The sequence below is a fragment of the Danio aesculapii genome, chromosome 10, assembly GCF_903798145.1.
Source record: "Danio aesculapii chromosome 10, fDanAes4.1, whole genome shotgun sequence".
Classification (NCBI taxonomy): Eukaryota; Metazoa; Chordata; class Actinopteri; order Cypriniformes; family Danionidae; genus Danio; species Danio aesculapii.
The window spans coordinates 22,047,033-22,059,667 of record NC_079444.1 but is presented as its reverse complement, the minus strand read 5'-3'; the positions used below and the strand labels follow the sequence as shown (position 1 = coordinate 22,059,667).

The following is a 12,635-nucleotide window of genomic DNA, read 5'->3' as shown; positions in this document are numbered from 1 at the left end:
TTTAGAAATAAGTATTTTGTTTTGTTAAGAAAAAAGGCTATCTGACATTAAAGCTTGATGCGTTATAACAATGAATATCCCATTCGAATGAACGAGTTTCCTAAGTTAATTTGGAGGCTGAATTTATTTATTTATTTATTGCTCCACCTAGTTATCGTTTAAAAAAACTACTCTCTCTCTCTCTCTCTCTCTCTCTCTCTCTCTCTCTCTCTCTCTCTCTCTCTCTCTCTCTAATGTGTTCACAAAACAGCCTCAGTCTTGGTTTCAGTCGAAACTGAGGCAGAATCGAAAGTGAAAATAAGCAAGAGGGCGTGCGCTGCGCTTAGTGACTCGCAAGTCATTCCCTCAACAAGGACGATGGACGAATATCCCATCGTTGTAAAGGGGGACTGGGGGCCTGAACATGCTAAAAGTGTAAAAAATAAACTTCAGATTCACTTTCAGAGTAAGAAGAAATCTCAGGGAGGAGACTGCGTCGTGAAATTTAACGACGAGAGCAACTCTGCCACGATTCTGTTCAAATCATCTGACAGTAAGTATTAATACAAAAGTATAATGGGCTAAGTTTTGTGTTGTTGAGTAGACTAGTCATGGTGTAATGAATCTGTCGATAAACTTAATGTACTTTCGTGTACAAATACGTGTAGCATAATTAGAAAATATGCCGTTAAAATGTAGTTAGGCATTTGAGTAAATTAATTAAGTCTTATACAAACAATACAGGCTAAACCTGACATATAGACTCTAAAAGAATCCCTGACTGTCAACAATTGTATTTTCGAGCCTGTAATTGGGACTAACTCTAAAAATTTACAGGCCTCGAGTCAGGCTAACCACCTGATGAATATTATGTAACGTTAAACACGTAAAACAGTCTTGTATTATGTTCTATGCTTTATAGTGCAGTGGCGTATCTCACTAAGTTTGTATATGTTGTTTGTGTTTAAGTCCGGGATGCAGTACTTTCTCAAGAAGAACATGTCATTACGATCGAAACTCTGCGAATTAAGTTGAATGTTTATAAACTCAGCGATGGACAGGAACAAGCAGACAGTACTGCACAAAGTGTGAGTAGACTTATTACAATATAAGCCATATTTAAAAATAAGGCATATTGTGAACCACAATGATTTTAAAGTAAAAGTAGCTTTAAAAAATCTCCTTGTCACTATGTATAAATAAAACAGTTTATTATTAAATTAATTCATTTTTGTTGTTGATGTGTAGGTGCAGTTTTGAGGAAGTTGGTTAGCATTTCTCTGTATCGTTTAAAATGTTATGTATTTGTTTAGTAGCATATCTTTAGTTGGTATAATTGTAAATGTTTTAATTTTGTGTGGTTTCAGACGGACCAGGCATGTGGATATCAGGAAACAAGTAAGTCATTTATCTGAACTTTGATCTCAGACTGTTTACATGCATGCCTTTTTTATTGGTCAGGTTGTTTATTGTTAGTGTGGAAGTACTTATACAGCACATACAGTTTCATTCACACTGCTGCTTTGTCAATTGATATTACATATGTATTTTGCCTGAAGCTCAAACTTCCCTTCAGACTGAGTTGGCAGAGAAGAAACTAGAAGAATCAACTGCTGTAGTCCTGGAGAACCTTCCAGATGATTTTAATGAAGATGTATTGACTCTTTTTGTGGAGAACATCACCACTCTAACTAAGAATGACTTTACCATCGAATTTATACCAGAATTAAGCAAAGCAGTCGTGACCTTTAAAAATCCCAGTGGTAAGTACATATACATGCATTTTTCATCATAATGTTGTATTTTTTCATTCATTCATTCATTTTCTTTTCGGCTTAGTCCCTTTATTAATCCGGGGTCGCCACCACGGAATGAACCGCCAACTTATCCAGCACATGTTTTACACAGCGCATGCCCTTCCAGCTGCAACCCATCTTTGGGAAACATCCATAAACACTCATTTACACTTATACACTATGGACAATTTAGCTTACCCAATTCACCTGTACCGCATGTCTTTGGATTGTGGGGGAAACCGGAGCACCCGGAAGAAACCCACGCAAACACAGGGAGAACATGCAAACTTCACACAGAAACGCCAACTGATCCAGCCAAGACTCGAACCAGTGACCTTCTTGCTGTGAGGCAACAGCACTACCTACTGCACCACTGCATCGCCTTAATTTTTTCACCAAAACTTAATTTAATATTTGCATGATGAATTAGAAATCTAATGGTGTTTTTCTGTAAATGTAATTACATGCGTCTGGCCCATTGTGTAAAATATAATTTTTTACAGCTGCAGAAAAGTTCCTTGAAGAGAGCGAGACACATAAAAAGTTCAAGAAGAACAATCTGAAGGCCCGTGCACTGGAGAGAAGCACATGTGTGCGGGTGGAGAATCTTCCAGCTGAGGTCAACAAAAACAAGATACTGTTGGAACTGTATTTTGAGAAACTGGGTGGTCCAGTAGATGAGGTTATCACAATTGGATCAGAACAAGCAGCCATTATTACATTTAAGGAGGAAGAAGGTAAATACATAAATATTTGTGTAATTTACCATTTTTCCAATAACAATGCACTGATTCAACTTTCATTCTTAACAGCCAAAGAGAGAGTTTTGAAGCAGGAGAATATAGTCTGTGATGTTCCAGTCAAGATATATCCTTACTTTAAATCACTGGATACAGTCTTGTATGGTGGCAACAGGCCACATTTTAAGCTGCCTGAACCCCTTACAGTCAGTGTACATCCTGCCGTCAGGACGTTCCTCTTCAAGAAAGGGCAGATTTCCTCTATTGAAGATAAAATGAGTTCACACTTCTGCCAGATAAACATGGGCAAACCTGATGTTTTGCTCAGTCCTGATCCAGCATTGCTGAAACAGAAAGGAGTCAGCAGAAGACACATTGATGGCTGGAGTAAGAATGCTTTAGAGGCCTTCAAGAAAATCATCTCAGACTACACAACATCTGAGTGGCCGGTGTCACACGCCTTGTGGTCTAAAGTGGAGACTGATGTTAAAGCAGTGGTGAAAGATCAGGTTTACACAGATATGGATGTCTCAAATGGGGTCCTAGTTCTGGCAGGAATGAGCCATGAGATAATTGGTCTGAAACCCATCATGGAGAAAATTTTGGAAAGAGCAACAAATCTACTGGAGAGAGAGAAGAACAGTGTGACCGAAAACATAGAGATGTCTCCTGCCATGTACTCTCTGCTTGAACAAGATGGCTTGAAAAGTGCTAGAGCTGTTTCCCCACACCTGCGCATTGAGTACAATCAAAAACTAAGCACTTTAGTTTTGTCAGGGATTCAGACAGAAATTCTTTTGTTCAAGAATTGGTTCCTTGAAAAGAAAATAAGTATGAAAATAAAACCATTGAAGATCAGCCACTCAGTCCTGGATTTCCTGAAATCAGTTGATTGTGATGAAATGTCCACAGATCTTTTTTTATCTCATAGAATATCTGCTGTCTACACTACTGACAATGGAGATGTTGTTGTGATTGGGAGCACAGAACAAGCACATGCTGAAGCAGAGAAGAGGCTGAATACAGTGCTTACATCCAAAACACTCCTTGTAGAAGATCAGAGTGTTCTTCAAATGCCAGAGTGGCAGGATCTCAACAAACAACTACAAGAATTGTTCAATACATCCAAAAAGAGAACTGTGTCTATAAACGTTTCACAGAGAGACAAAGTGATAGTGTCTGGATTCAGAGAACCAGTGATGGAGGTCAGTGAGAACTTAGAACATTTCATTGAGAAACACACTCAAATTGAAGAAATGGTTCGTGTTAAATCGCAAGCAGCAGTTGAATTCATAGAAGACAGAAAATTACAAGACTGGCAGCGTTTTATGAAGTCTGGTGAGATTAAAGTGAGTTTTGATCCAAAAAGACCCCGGATCAAACTGTCTGGACAGCGCATGTTTGTTCAGCCAGCTGTGACTTTCTTCAAAAGGTTGGCAGAATCTCTCCACACAGATACACTGACCATTAAAAAGGCAGGAGCAAAGAAGTACTTCAAGGAGCAGGGCAAAATGATGCTCTTAATGCTGCTGAAGGACAAAAGATTTGTGGTGGTGCTCCAGGAAGATCACATGCTGGAAGAGGAGAAGGATGGATTAAATGAAGGTAATTTTGGAGATTTTGGCCAGGCCTCTTGTGAGGTTCGAATGCCCGGTGGAGTAACAGTAACAGTCAGGAAAGCAGACATTTGCACTCTCAGTGTTGATGCTGTGGTCAATGCTGCTAATGAAGATCTGAAGCATACAGGTGGTGTAGCTTTTGCACTTCTCCAATCTGCAGGAAGATGTCTGCAGGAATACTGTGACCTACACATAAAGGTAAATGGGCGTCTGAGTCCTGGAGATGCTGTCATCACTGAAGCTGGTCGTCTTCCATGTAAATATGTGGTGCACGCTGTTGGGCCTCGATTCAGAGGTTCAGACCAACGTACAGCTGTGCAACAATGCCTGAGACGTGCTGTGAGAGAAAGTTTGAACCAGGCATCACGCAAAAAATGCACGTCCATTGCAATTCCAGTGATCAGCTCAGGGATATTTGGTTGTCCTCTTGATCTTTGCACTGAATCAATCGCCAAAGAGGTGCGGCAGTACATTGAAAATCATAACTACAGTGGCTCCAGTTCCACACTGACTGAGATTCAATTGGTTGACAACAATGACAAGAATGTGAATGCCATGGCTCAAGCTGTCAGAAATGAGTTTGCAGCTTATAACCCCAAAATGACTTTCCCTCATCAAAGCAAACCCCATGAGTATAGTAACTATGAGCATGGACATCGTGGAGGTGGTCGTGGTCATGTCCGTGGTCATGGCGATGAAAACAGTACCAAACGAAATCAACAATTTGAAAGTCCTACACATCGTGGCAGTAGAGACTCTGAAGATCAAGCACACTCATGGTCTGGTGGTAGATCTGATAATTCTGAAGAGTTGACGTTTCTTGAGTCAAAAACTACAAAAGAGGGACTAAAAATCATTCTGAGCAAAGGGAACATCCAGGATGCAAGCGTAAGTTAAACATGTAAAATTCACATGTAAAGTTACTTATGAAAACATGAAGACAGCTCTTTTAATCACATCAAATATACCTGAGAATCAACACAGCATAAGATTTGTTAAAAAGTATAAAGTATATAAAATATATGACAATCTGAAGTTGAAATGTTAATTTGAATTATTGACAATTGTAATTTAATAAATCTGAATTTTTATATGCCGTTAAAAAAATAATTAGAATTTCGTAATTTAATTTTCTCAATTTTAATTCTTTCCCTGTTGATGACCCCTGGCCTATTGTTGAATCTGAATTTCTGGTTTTGAATTTTAGAATATTGAATTTGATGTTCTGAATTTCTTCTGAATTTGATGTTCTGAAATTATTCAAATTTTAATTTTAGAATATTGAATTTGATGTTCTGAATTTCTTCATCTTGAAAATTTCAAACTGTATTTTCACAAACTCAATATCTGCAGTCTATCAATTTAGAACACAAACAATCTAAAGTTTAATAATGCATCTATAAAATATTTAGCCTTGAAATATTCAGTCGTCTTACATTTCAGATGTTCAATATTCAAGTTATGAAAAAAATTAAAACATTTTAAATTAAATTAAATTATTCAAATTTTAACGGCATAGAAAATGCAGATGTGTTAAATTACAATTGTCAATAATTCAAATTAACTTAAAATTTAGATTGTTTTGGCATATTATTAGCTCCATAAAGTTCTGCCCCCTGTAGAAGTTTCTCTATTTTTCCTGCTGCAGGCTGACGTCATCGTCAACACTATATCGGATGACATGGATCTCAGTAAAGGTGCGGTCTCTAAAGCACTCCTTCAGTCTGCCGGTCATCAGCTCCAGTCTGAAATCAGCAGAGCTGCTCCCTCTAGCGGTCTGAGTTATGGTGATATGGTCATCACAGCTGGTTATAAACTAAAATGCTCCAAAGTCTTTCATGTTGTTTGCCCATTTTGGCATGGTGGACAAAACTCACAAGATAAGGTGAGGCCTGTTTTACCTCATTCACATTTCATTCATTCATATCATTGGTTCTCCGAGGATATTTTTTGTACTTAATTCAAATGAACATTGTAGAAATACATAGCAATGTACAGTCGTCGCTAACAGAAAATTGTTGATTGCATAATGCAAATGTGTTGTACATTTTGGGAGACCAAAAATGTGTTGTACATCGTACCACTTACATGGTAATATATTTAAATTGTATTTTATTTAATTTAAACATACTAATAGATGTAAACAATGCAAAAATCTGTTTTCATTTTAAAGGTCCTCTGTCAGATCATTAGAGATTGTCTGAGAAAAGCAGAAACCCAGGGAATGACTTCAGTAGTTTTCCCAGCTATTGGCACTGGGAATCTTGGCTTTCCTAAAAATCTGGTGGCCCAAAACATGCTCACAGAATTCCAGCAATTTAACACTACAAACATTCGAAAGGTTACTGTGGTTATGCACCCTTCTGACAAGGAAAGTGTTCAGGTGAGTGAAGAAAAACAATATATATATATAGGGCTGGGCGATATGGCAAATAAAATCTAGGTTTTTTCATAAAGTTTGACTTATTCACGATTTCGATTATTATTATTTTTTTATTATTATTGTGTAACTAGTCAACTTAAACATTATAACAACATGACTGAAGTAACATTCTCTTTATAAGTAACTTGAAAAGCCATCTAGTCAAGGAACATTGTATTTTGATTGGCCTTGCCATACATAAATTGGTCAACAAGGGGTAAATAAATGTAAAAGAAATCCACGAGTTAAATATCATTGCAGAAGTTTTGAATGAAAAATCAAAGTAAATGTTGTGCAATTTGAATTAAACATTAAATACTTCTGTTCTGAATATACAGTAAAAAAATAACCATTTTAATCAATCTAAACATAACATCAGTCAACTCAAATGTTAAGCAAATTTACAACAGTAAAAAAAAAACACTTTGTAGACCATCGTGCAAACATAAAGCATGTTGATGATACGTCACATGTAGCTGTTCTTTACAGGTTTCTGTTCAGATGCTCTTTGTGATCATTTGATGCGCTTTGCACCACTCTCTGTATTACGCTGCCTGACTGCCTGGGTTTCAACCATGTTTTATATACATATATATACAGTTGAAGTCAAGATTATAGCCCCCCTGTTTATTTTTTTTCCATAAATTCTGTTTAACGGAGGAAAAAAAAATGTCAACACATTTCTAAACATAATAGTTTTAATAACTTTATTTTATCTTTGCCATGATTACAGTAAATAATATTTGACTAGATATTTTTCAAGACACTTCTATGCAGCTTAAAGTGATATTTAAAGGCTTAACTAGGTTAATTAGGTTTACTAGGCAGGATAGGGTAATTAGACAAGTTATTGAATAGAGATGGTTTGTTCTGTAGACAGTCGAAAAAATATATAGCTTAAAGGGGCTAATAATTTTGACCTTAAAATGGTTTTTAAAAAATTCAAAACTGCTTTTATTCTAGCCAAAACACAACTAATAAGACCTTCTCCAGAAGAAAAGATATTATCAGACATACTGTGAAAATTTCCTTGCTCTGTTAAACATCATATATATATATATATATATATATATATATATATATATATATATATATATATATACCAAAAATTATTCACTTTTAACATTTCTCACATTATCACAGTTCATTTGTTATATATTTAGAAAATGGTGATAAAATTATAACAAGTTAAACTGTATCAGAACATATTCATTTGGATAATGTCAGATAACTTTGATGGAACGTTACAGTATGTAATGGATTACAATCAACCAAAGAATTATAAAAACTTTTAGTAAGGCAATATTTACACAACTGTCAAAACTTCTTTGGGTCACCCTTAACCTCAACGACAGTTGTCCCACAGGCTGATGTGAACCATATTCACGCAAACCTAAATTTTTATATATATATTTTTTATTATTATATTTGTCATTGTTTATTTATGATCAAAAGTGATTCAAAAAGATTTTCTAAATTGTACTAAGACCAGAATGGGTGTTGTTGAATAGCTTAAGAAGAACTTTAATGAAAGGTTTTGAACCAATTAAAATGTTGACTTCTGTATAGTGTCCTGCACCCATTAGTAAAAAAAAATCAAAATGATATCTGGTGTCTGAATAGTTTTTTTGTTTGACTAATATATAGTGTATAAATAGCATTTCTTAAAATGTTGTTTAAATGTATTTGCTTTAATTATGATATTTCTGTACTTTGTTAGTGCTTTACCAGCATCTTCAGACATGGGAATCAGAGTCCCATCATAAAGGGAGCACATCGACATGTCATGCCCAAAATAAATATTTTAAGCAAACCAGCTCATACTTCTGGTAACATTTTTTATTTATCTGATGTTCATAAAACACATTCTGAGTACATTTTAATATAGAATTTATAAACATATATTCAAATGTAGGTTTCAGATTTTTAATAATTTTTTATCTGTTTGTCTTTAGGAATTCTTGGCAAAGTCTCCTCTCCTTCTCTCGGGGTTCATACTATGCAGCTGGGTCAGGTGACTCTGGAGGTTTCATCAGGAGACATAACAAAAGAAAACACAGCTGCCATTGTCAACTCCTCAGATAAGACATTTGCTCTTAAAGCAGGTTAATCATCTTCACACATGCTGTTATACATTTAAGCTTAATTTAAAATCAAATTGTCATTCACAGGGAATTAAAGTGTAATTATTAACTTTCCGTTTGTAACCCAGGAGTATCCAAGGCCATTTTAGATGCGGCTGGAGTACAAGTGGAACAAGAATGTTCACAGATTGGTTTGTATTCTTTCAAGTTTGCTACTTTATCTTTTTGATACTTCAAGGAAAATCTTTAAAAAACTCAAAATCCTATTGGTAAACATGTTTTTTCTCAATAGTGGCATCCTCCTACTCACAGCAAACGGAAATTTTGACCTCAGCTGGGCGACTCCCATGTGGAAACATCATTCATATTATAGGACGCAATAATCCATCGGATATTAAGGATGTTGTTTTGTCAGTTTTGAAGATATGTGAATCACAGCAGTTTACTTCCATTGCCTTCCCTGCTCTTGGCACAGGTAACTTTTTTTGTGTGGTCTTAGGTCTCATTCACACAGAATACGTTTTTCCATTCCAGTGCAACTTGATGGACTGCATGACTGTTACACTCGGGTCTCATTTCTTTTGATAAAGCACATGAATGCCACATATTTTAGACACCATGTCAAGTTAAAAGATCTTCAACTTTTACATGACATGTTGCTGCTCAATATTGGTGTCAAATCAATAGATAAAGAAGAACACGGAGACCAAAAAGCAATGCAAGTTTCGTTTTACAGCTGCTCAATGGCGTGCGCACTACATCTTGTGTTTTCAGATGCAAAGACATGTTCTGTATGAATAAGCCCCATTGCTTTCAATTATTTCGCAGCAATAGTAGTCATTTGATGGTTAATAAATTTTTTGTATTTGTCTGAATCTGTAAATATCTAATACTTTAGGTCAGGGTGGTGCAAATCCAGCTGATGTTGCAGACGCAATGGTTGATGCAGTTGTTGAATTTGTGAAGAAGAAGAAACCAGTGCATGTAAAGTTTGTGAAGTTCCTTATATTCCAGGCGAACATGCTGTCACATTTCCACCAAAGCATGGTCAGAAGATCTGGTGAGAAAGTAGAAGAGGATAGAGGTCTGTTAACCAAACTTAAAGGTTAGTACAGAATTGAATTTATGTGAATAAGTTTAAACCAAAACATAAATAAAACATAATAAATCCCTCGGTTTTTCTATCAAACATGTAGACTTTTTTTCATGGGGAAGTTCAGAATCTCCTACAAGCGAAGAGTTTGTGATGGTGGGTGAAGATATTGAGCCGGCTGTGTTTCAGCTGTGTGGAGAGACACCACAGGACCTGAGTGAAGCCAGGGACATGATCAACAATTTGATCATTCGGGAGCATTTGACCATCCCAATCCATGATCCAGCCATTGCTCACTTCACCAGGGAGGATGTAGAAATGCTGAACACCATGCAGAAGGAGCTCACAGTCAGTGTCAAACTAGAGAAAAAAGGCCAAGACTCTGTCGTTACAATGGAGGGTCTGACAAGAGATGTTCACACTGCAGAAAGTCGTGTTCGGGACATGATCCGCAAGGTGGAAAGAATTGAGATCCGAAGACGTGAAGCATTAATGATCAGAAGTGTAGTTAAATGGCAGTATCAGGAGTATGGGCAGAGATCCGAAAACTTTGACCTGTTGACCAATTATGACCTGGAACAAGCCTTTCAGAATCAGCAGCCTTCAGTGAGAATCAAGATTAATAATGATGAATATGAGGCTGATTTAGTTAGCAAAGTGGCCAATAGAAGAGGAATAAGGATTAAATTGAATAGAGTAGATCTGGAAGGTGAGATTATTATTATTATTATTATTATTATTATTATTATTATAAAAAAGTTTTCAAAAGTAACAATCATTGATTAGAAGGCCATCAAAAATGACTAAAGTTTGAGTTGTTTTATTCACAGATGCAGCTCAGAGCTCTTTACCTTCACACTGGGAAGACATGACAGGACAGTCAGTTGTTCTTGTAAAACTCAAAACAGACTCCAAGGAATATGCAGAAGTGGAGAAGAAGTTCACGAGCACTGGACTATCTAACATCATTACAGTAAGGCTAGACTAAGAAGCAAATTATTATTTTACCTTAATTATTCACCCTCATGTGGTTCCAGTTAGTGCTGAGCGATTAATCGAAATCGAATCGCAATCACGTTTTGAAACGTTGCAGTTAGCTAATCGCAAGAAGCTGTGATATGAAATATATATATATATATATATAAAATTTCCCCCGCCCAGGGCAAATACGTGACTGCCGTCCGTGTGTGATACTCTTACTAGTCAATTGAGTGACCACACTTTCGTTCTGCTCAATCAGAATTGTGCAACTGAACTATGCGGAATGCCCACATTAAAAACAAACAAACAGGAAAGATCGGACAAGTGATGAGTGAGGGATGATGACATTTGCTGCTTCCGAAGCATTAATAGACGAATTAATATCAAATGAAAAATAGGAGATCTGCAATATGGGAATATTTTGGATTCAAAGTCACAGACACCAAACAAAAACAGGTCATTTGTAAGAATTGTTGACACAGCACGAGGAAATACAACAACCAGCACCTAAAAAAGCACCACAGGTGGCTTTATGAGGAGTGTCAACTGAAAGTATTGCCAGTGACACTCAATCTAGTAGCAAGCAACAGCAAAGTAGAGTTTTTTCAGCCATGTTAGTTTGCTGAGTGTTCTGTATTTTATAATTATTATTTTTTATTTTTATAATAAGCAACACTATCTCCCTAATTTGAGTTCAACTTGTTTACAGATAGGTACGATCATTTTATTTCTGTTTACTGTTTGCTTTAGAGAAAAATTTGTGTTTCATTTCTGAGTATTTAAAAACTAATTTGAATAAATATGATTAGTAAGTATTTTTAATTATAAGAATAATAAGATAAGATTTAAATAAGTTGGTATCCTTTCAGTTCCTTTTTTTAACTAACTCTCTCTGCATTTTAGCAGTAAAGCCTCCTTTCTACTGCACACGACAAGCGACAGACCGGAAGTCATTTTTTTCCAATGAAGAGTAGTCCGGGAGCTGCGTGGAGTTCCGATCATCTCCGTATGCGGAAAATTTGGATCCGAATCGAGCTGCAGATCCATTGAAATATTTGAACTCCTGTGACTAGACCGTATGCGACCGGCCAATAGGATGTGATGCATTTCAATGTTGTCCAAGCAGGTCCGTTCGCGTGACACTTTTTTTTTCTTAATTTTTTGAACAAGAAAGAAGTCTATATTAAAAAAACATTTCTATTCATAAATGAGTAATAAAAATATTGTTTTTATGTTGTTTTCACATTGCTCTTTTTTTTTGGACTTTAATTCGGACATCACGAGAATTAGCTTCTCTCCCATGGTGCACGACAACATTGAAAATTCTGTGCGACTGCCACAAGGGGGCGTACTCAGACAGTCGAAATATCGTGTGCAGTGGAAAGGTGGCTATAAGAAGCTACATGTCATACAGAATATTGAGCTGAAGCTTGACTACGAAATAAAATCGCAAATAAAATCGAAATCGAAAATCTAAATCACAATTAGATATTTTCCCCAAATTGCACAGCACAAGTTCCAATTCCCTGAGACTTTCGTTTGTCTTCGGAACACAAAGTATTAAATGAAATCCAAGATCTCCCTCATCCTCCATTGACAGCAATGGTCCAGAGACATTCAAAGTTCGGAAAATGAAATGAACACATTGACAAAACATTCTATGTGACTTCAGTGGTTGAACTGCACTCATACAAAGCTCCTATATACCCCTTTTGGGCCAAAAAAAGAAAATAAATTCAATGTCAGGTCATCAGGGTTCCTCTATACTAAGGGGATAATGTAATAATGTATTGCAATTAAAGTCAGCAGCACAAGACACAAGCATCATACAATGAATACAAAAGAAATAAGCAAAGTTGCCACACAAAAGTGTTCTGGGAGCTTCATAAGATCACAGTTGAACCACTGAAATCATGTGAAA

General features: G+C 36.2%; 1 protein-coding gene across 3 annotated transcripts in view; it reads left to right on the top strand.

Moving 5' to 3' along the window:
- Positions 1 to 330: 330 nt before the first annotated feature.
- LOC130235986 (protein mono-ADP-ribosyltransferase PARP14-like) overlaps positions 331 to 12,635 on the top strand; it is a 25,308-nt gene continuing 13,003 nt past the window's right edge. For all 3 annotated transcript variants that reach the window (XR_008838430.1, XM_056466514.1, XM_056466513.1), the window contains exons 1-15: positions 331 to 532; positions 949 to 1,067; positions 1,347 to 1,377; positions 1,539 to 1,742; positions 2,279 to 2,512; positions 2,588 to 5,022; positions 5,783 to 6,019; positions 6,308 to 6,517; positions 8,277 to 8,385; positions 8,512 to 8,661; positions 8,769 to 8,831; positions 8,933 to 9,115; positions 9,539 to 9,745; positions 9,837 to 10,442; positions 10,564 to 10,706. Coding sequence is in view for 2 of the 3 variants with exons in the window: in XM_056466514.1 (XP_056322489.1) it covers positions 358 to 532; positions 949 to 1,067; positions 1,347 to 1,377; positions 1,539 to 1,742; positions 2,279 to 2,512; positions 2,588 to 5,022; positions 5,783 to 6,019; positions 6,308 to 6,517; positions 8,277 to 8,385; positions 8,512 to 8,661; positions 8,769 to 8,831; positions 8,933 to 9,115; positions 9,539 to 9,745; positions 9,837 to 10,442; positions 10,564 to 10,706 (5,106 nt within the window). In the remaining variant the exon portion in view is untranslated. The remainder of the gene's footprint in view (positions 533 to 948; positions 1,068 to 1,346; positions 1,378 to 1,538; positions 1,743 to 2,278; positions 2,513 to 2,587; positions 5,023 to 5,782; positions 6,020 to 6,307; positions 6,518 to 8,276; positions 8,386 to 8,511; positions 8,662 to 8,768; positions 8,832 to 8,932; positions 9,116 to 9,538; positions 9,746 to 9,836; positions 10,443 to 10,563; positions 10,707 to 12,635) is intronic.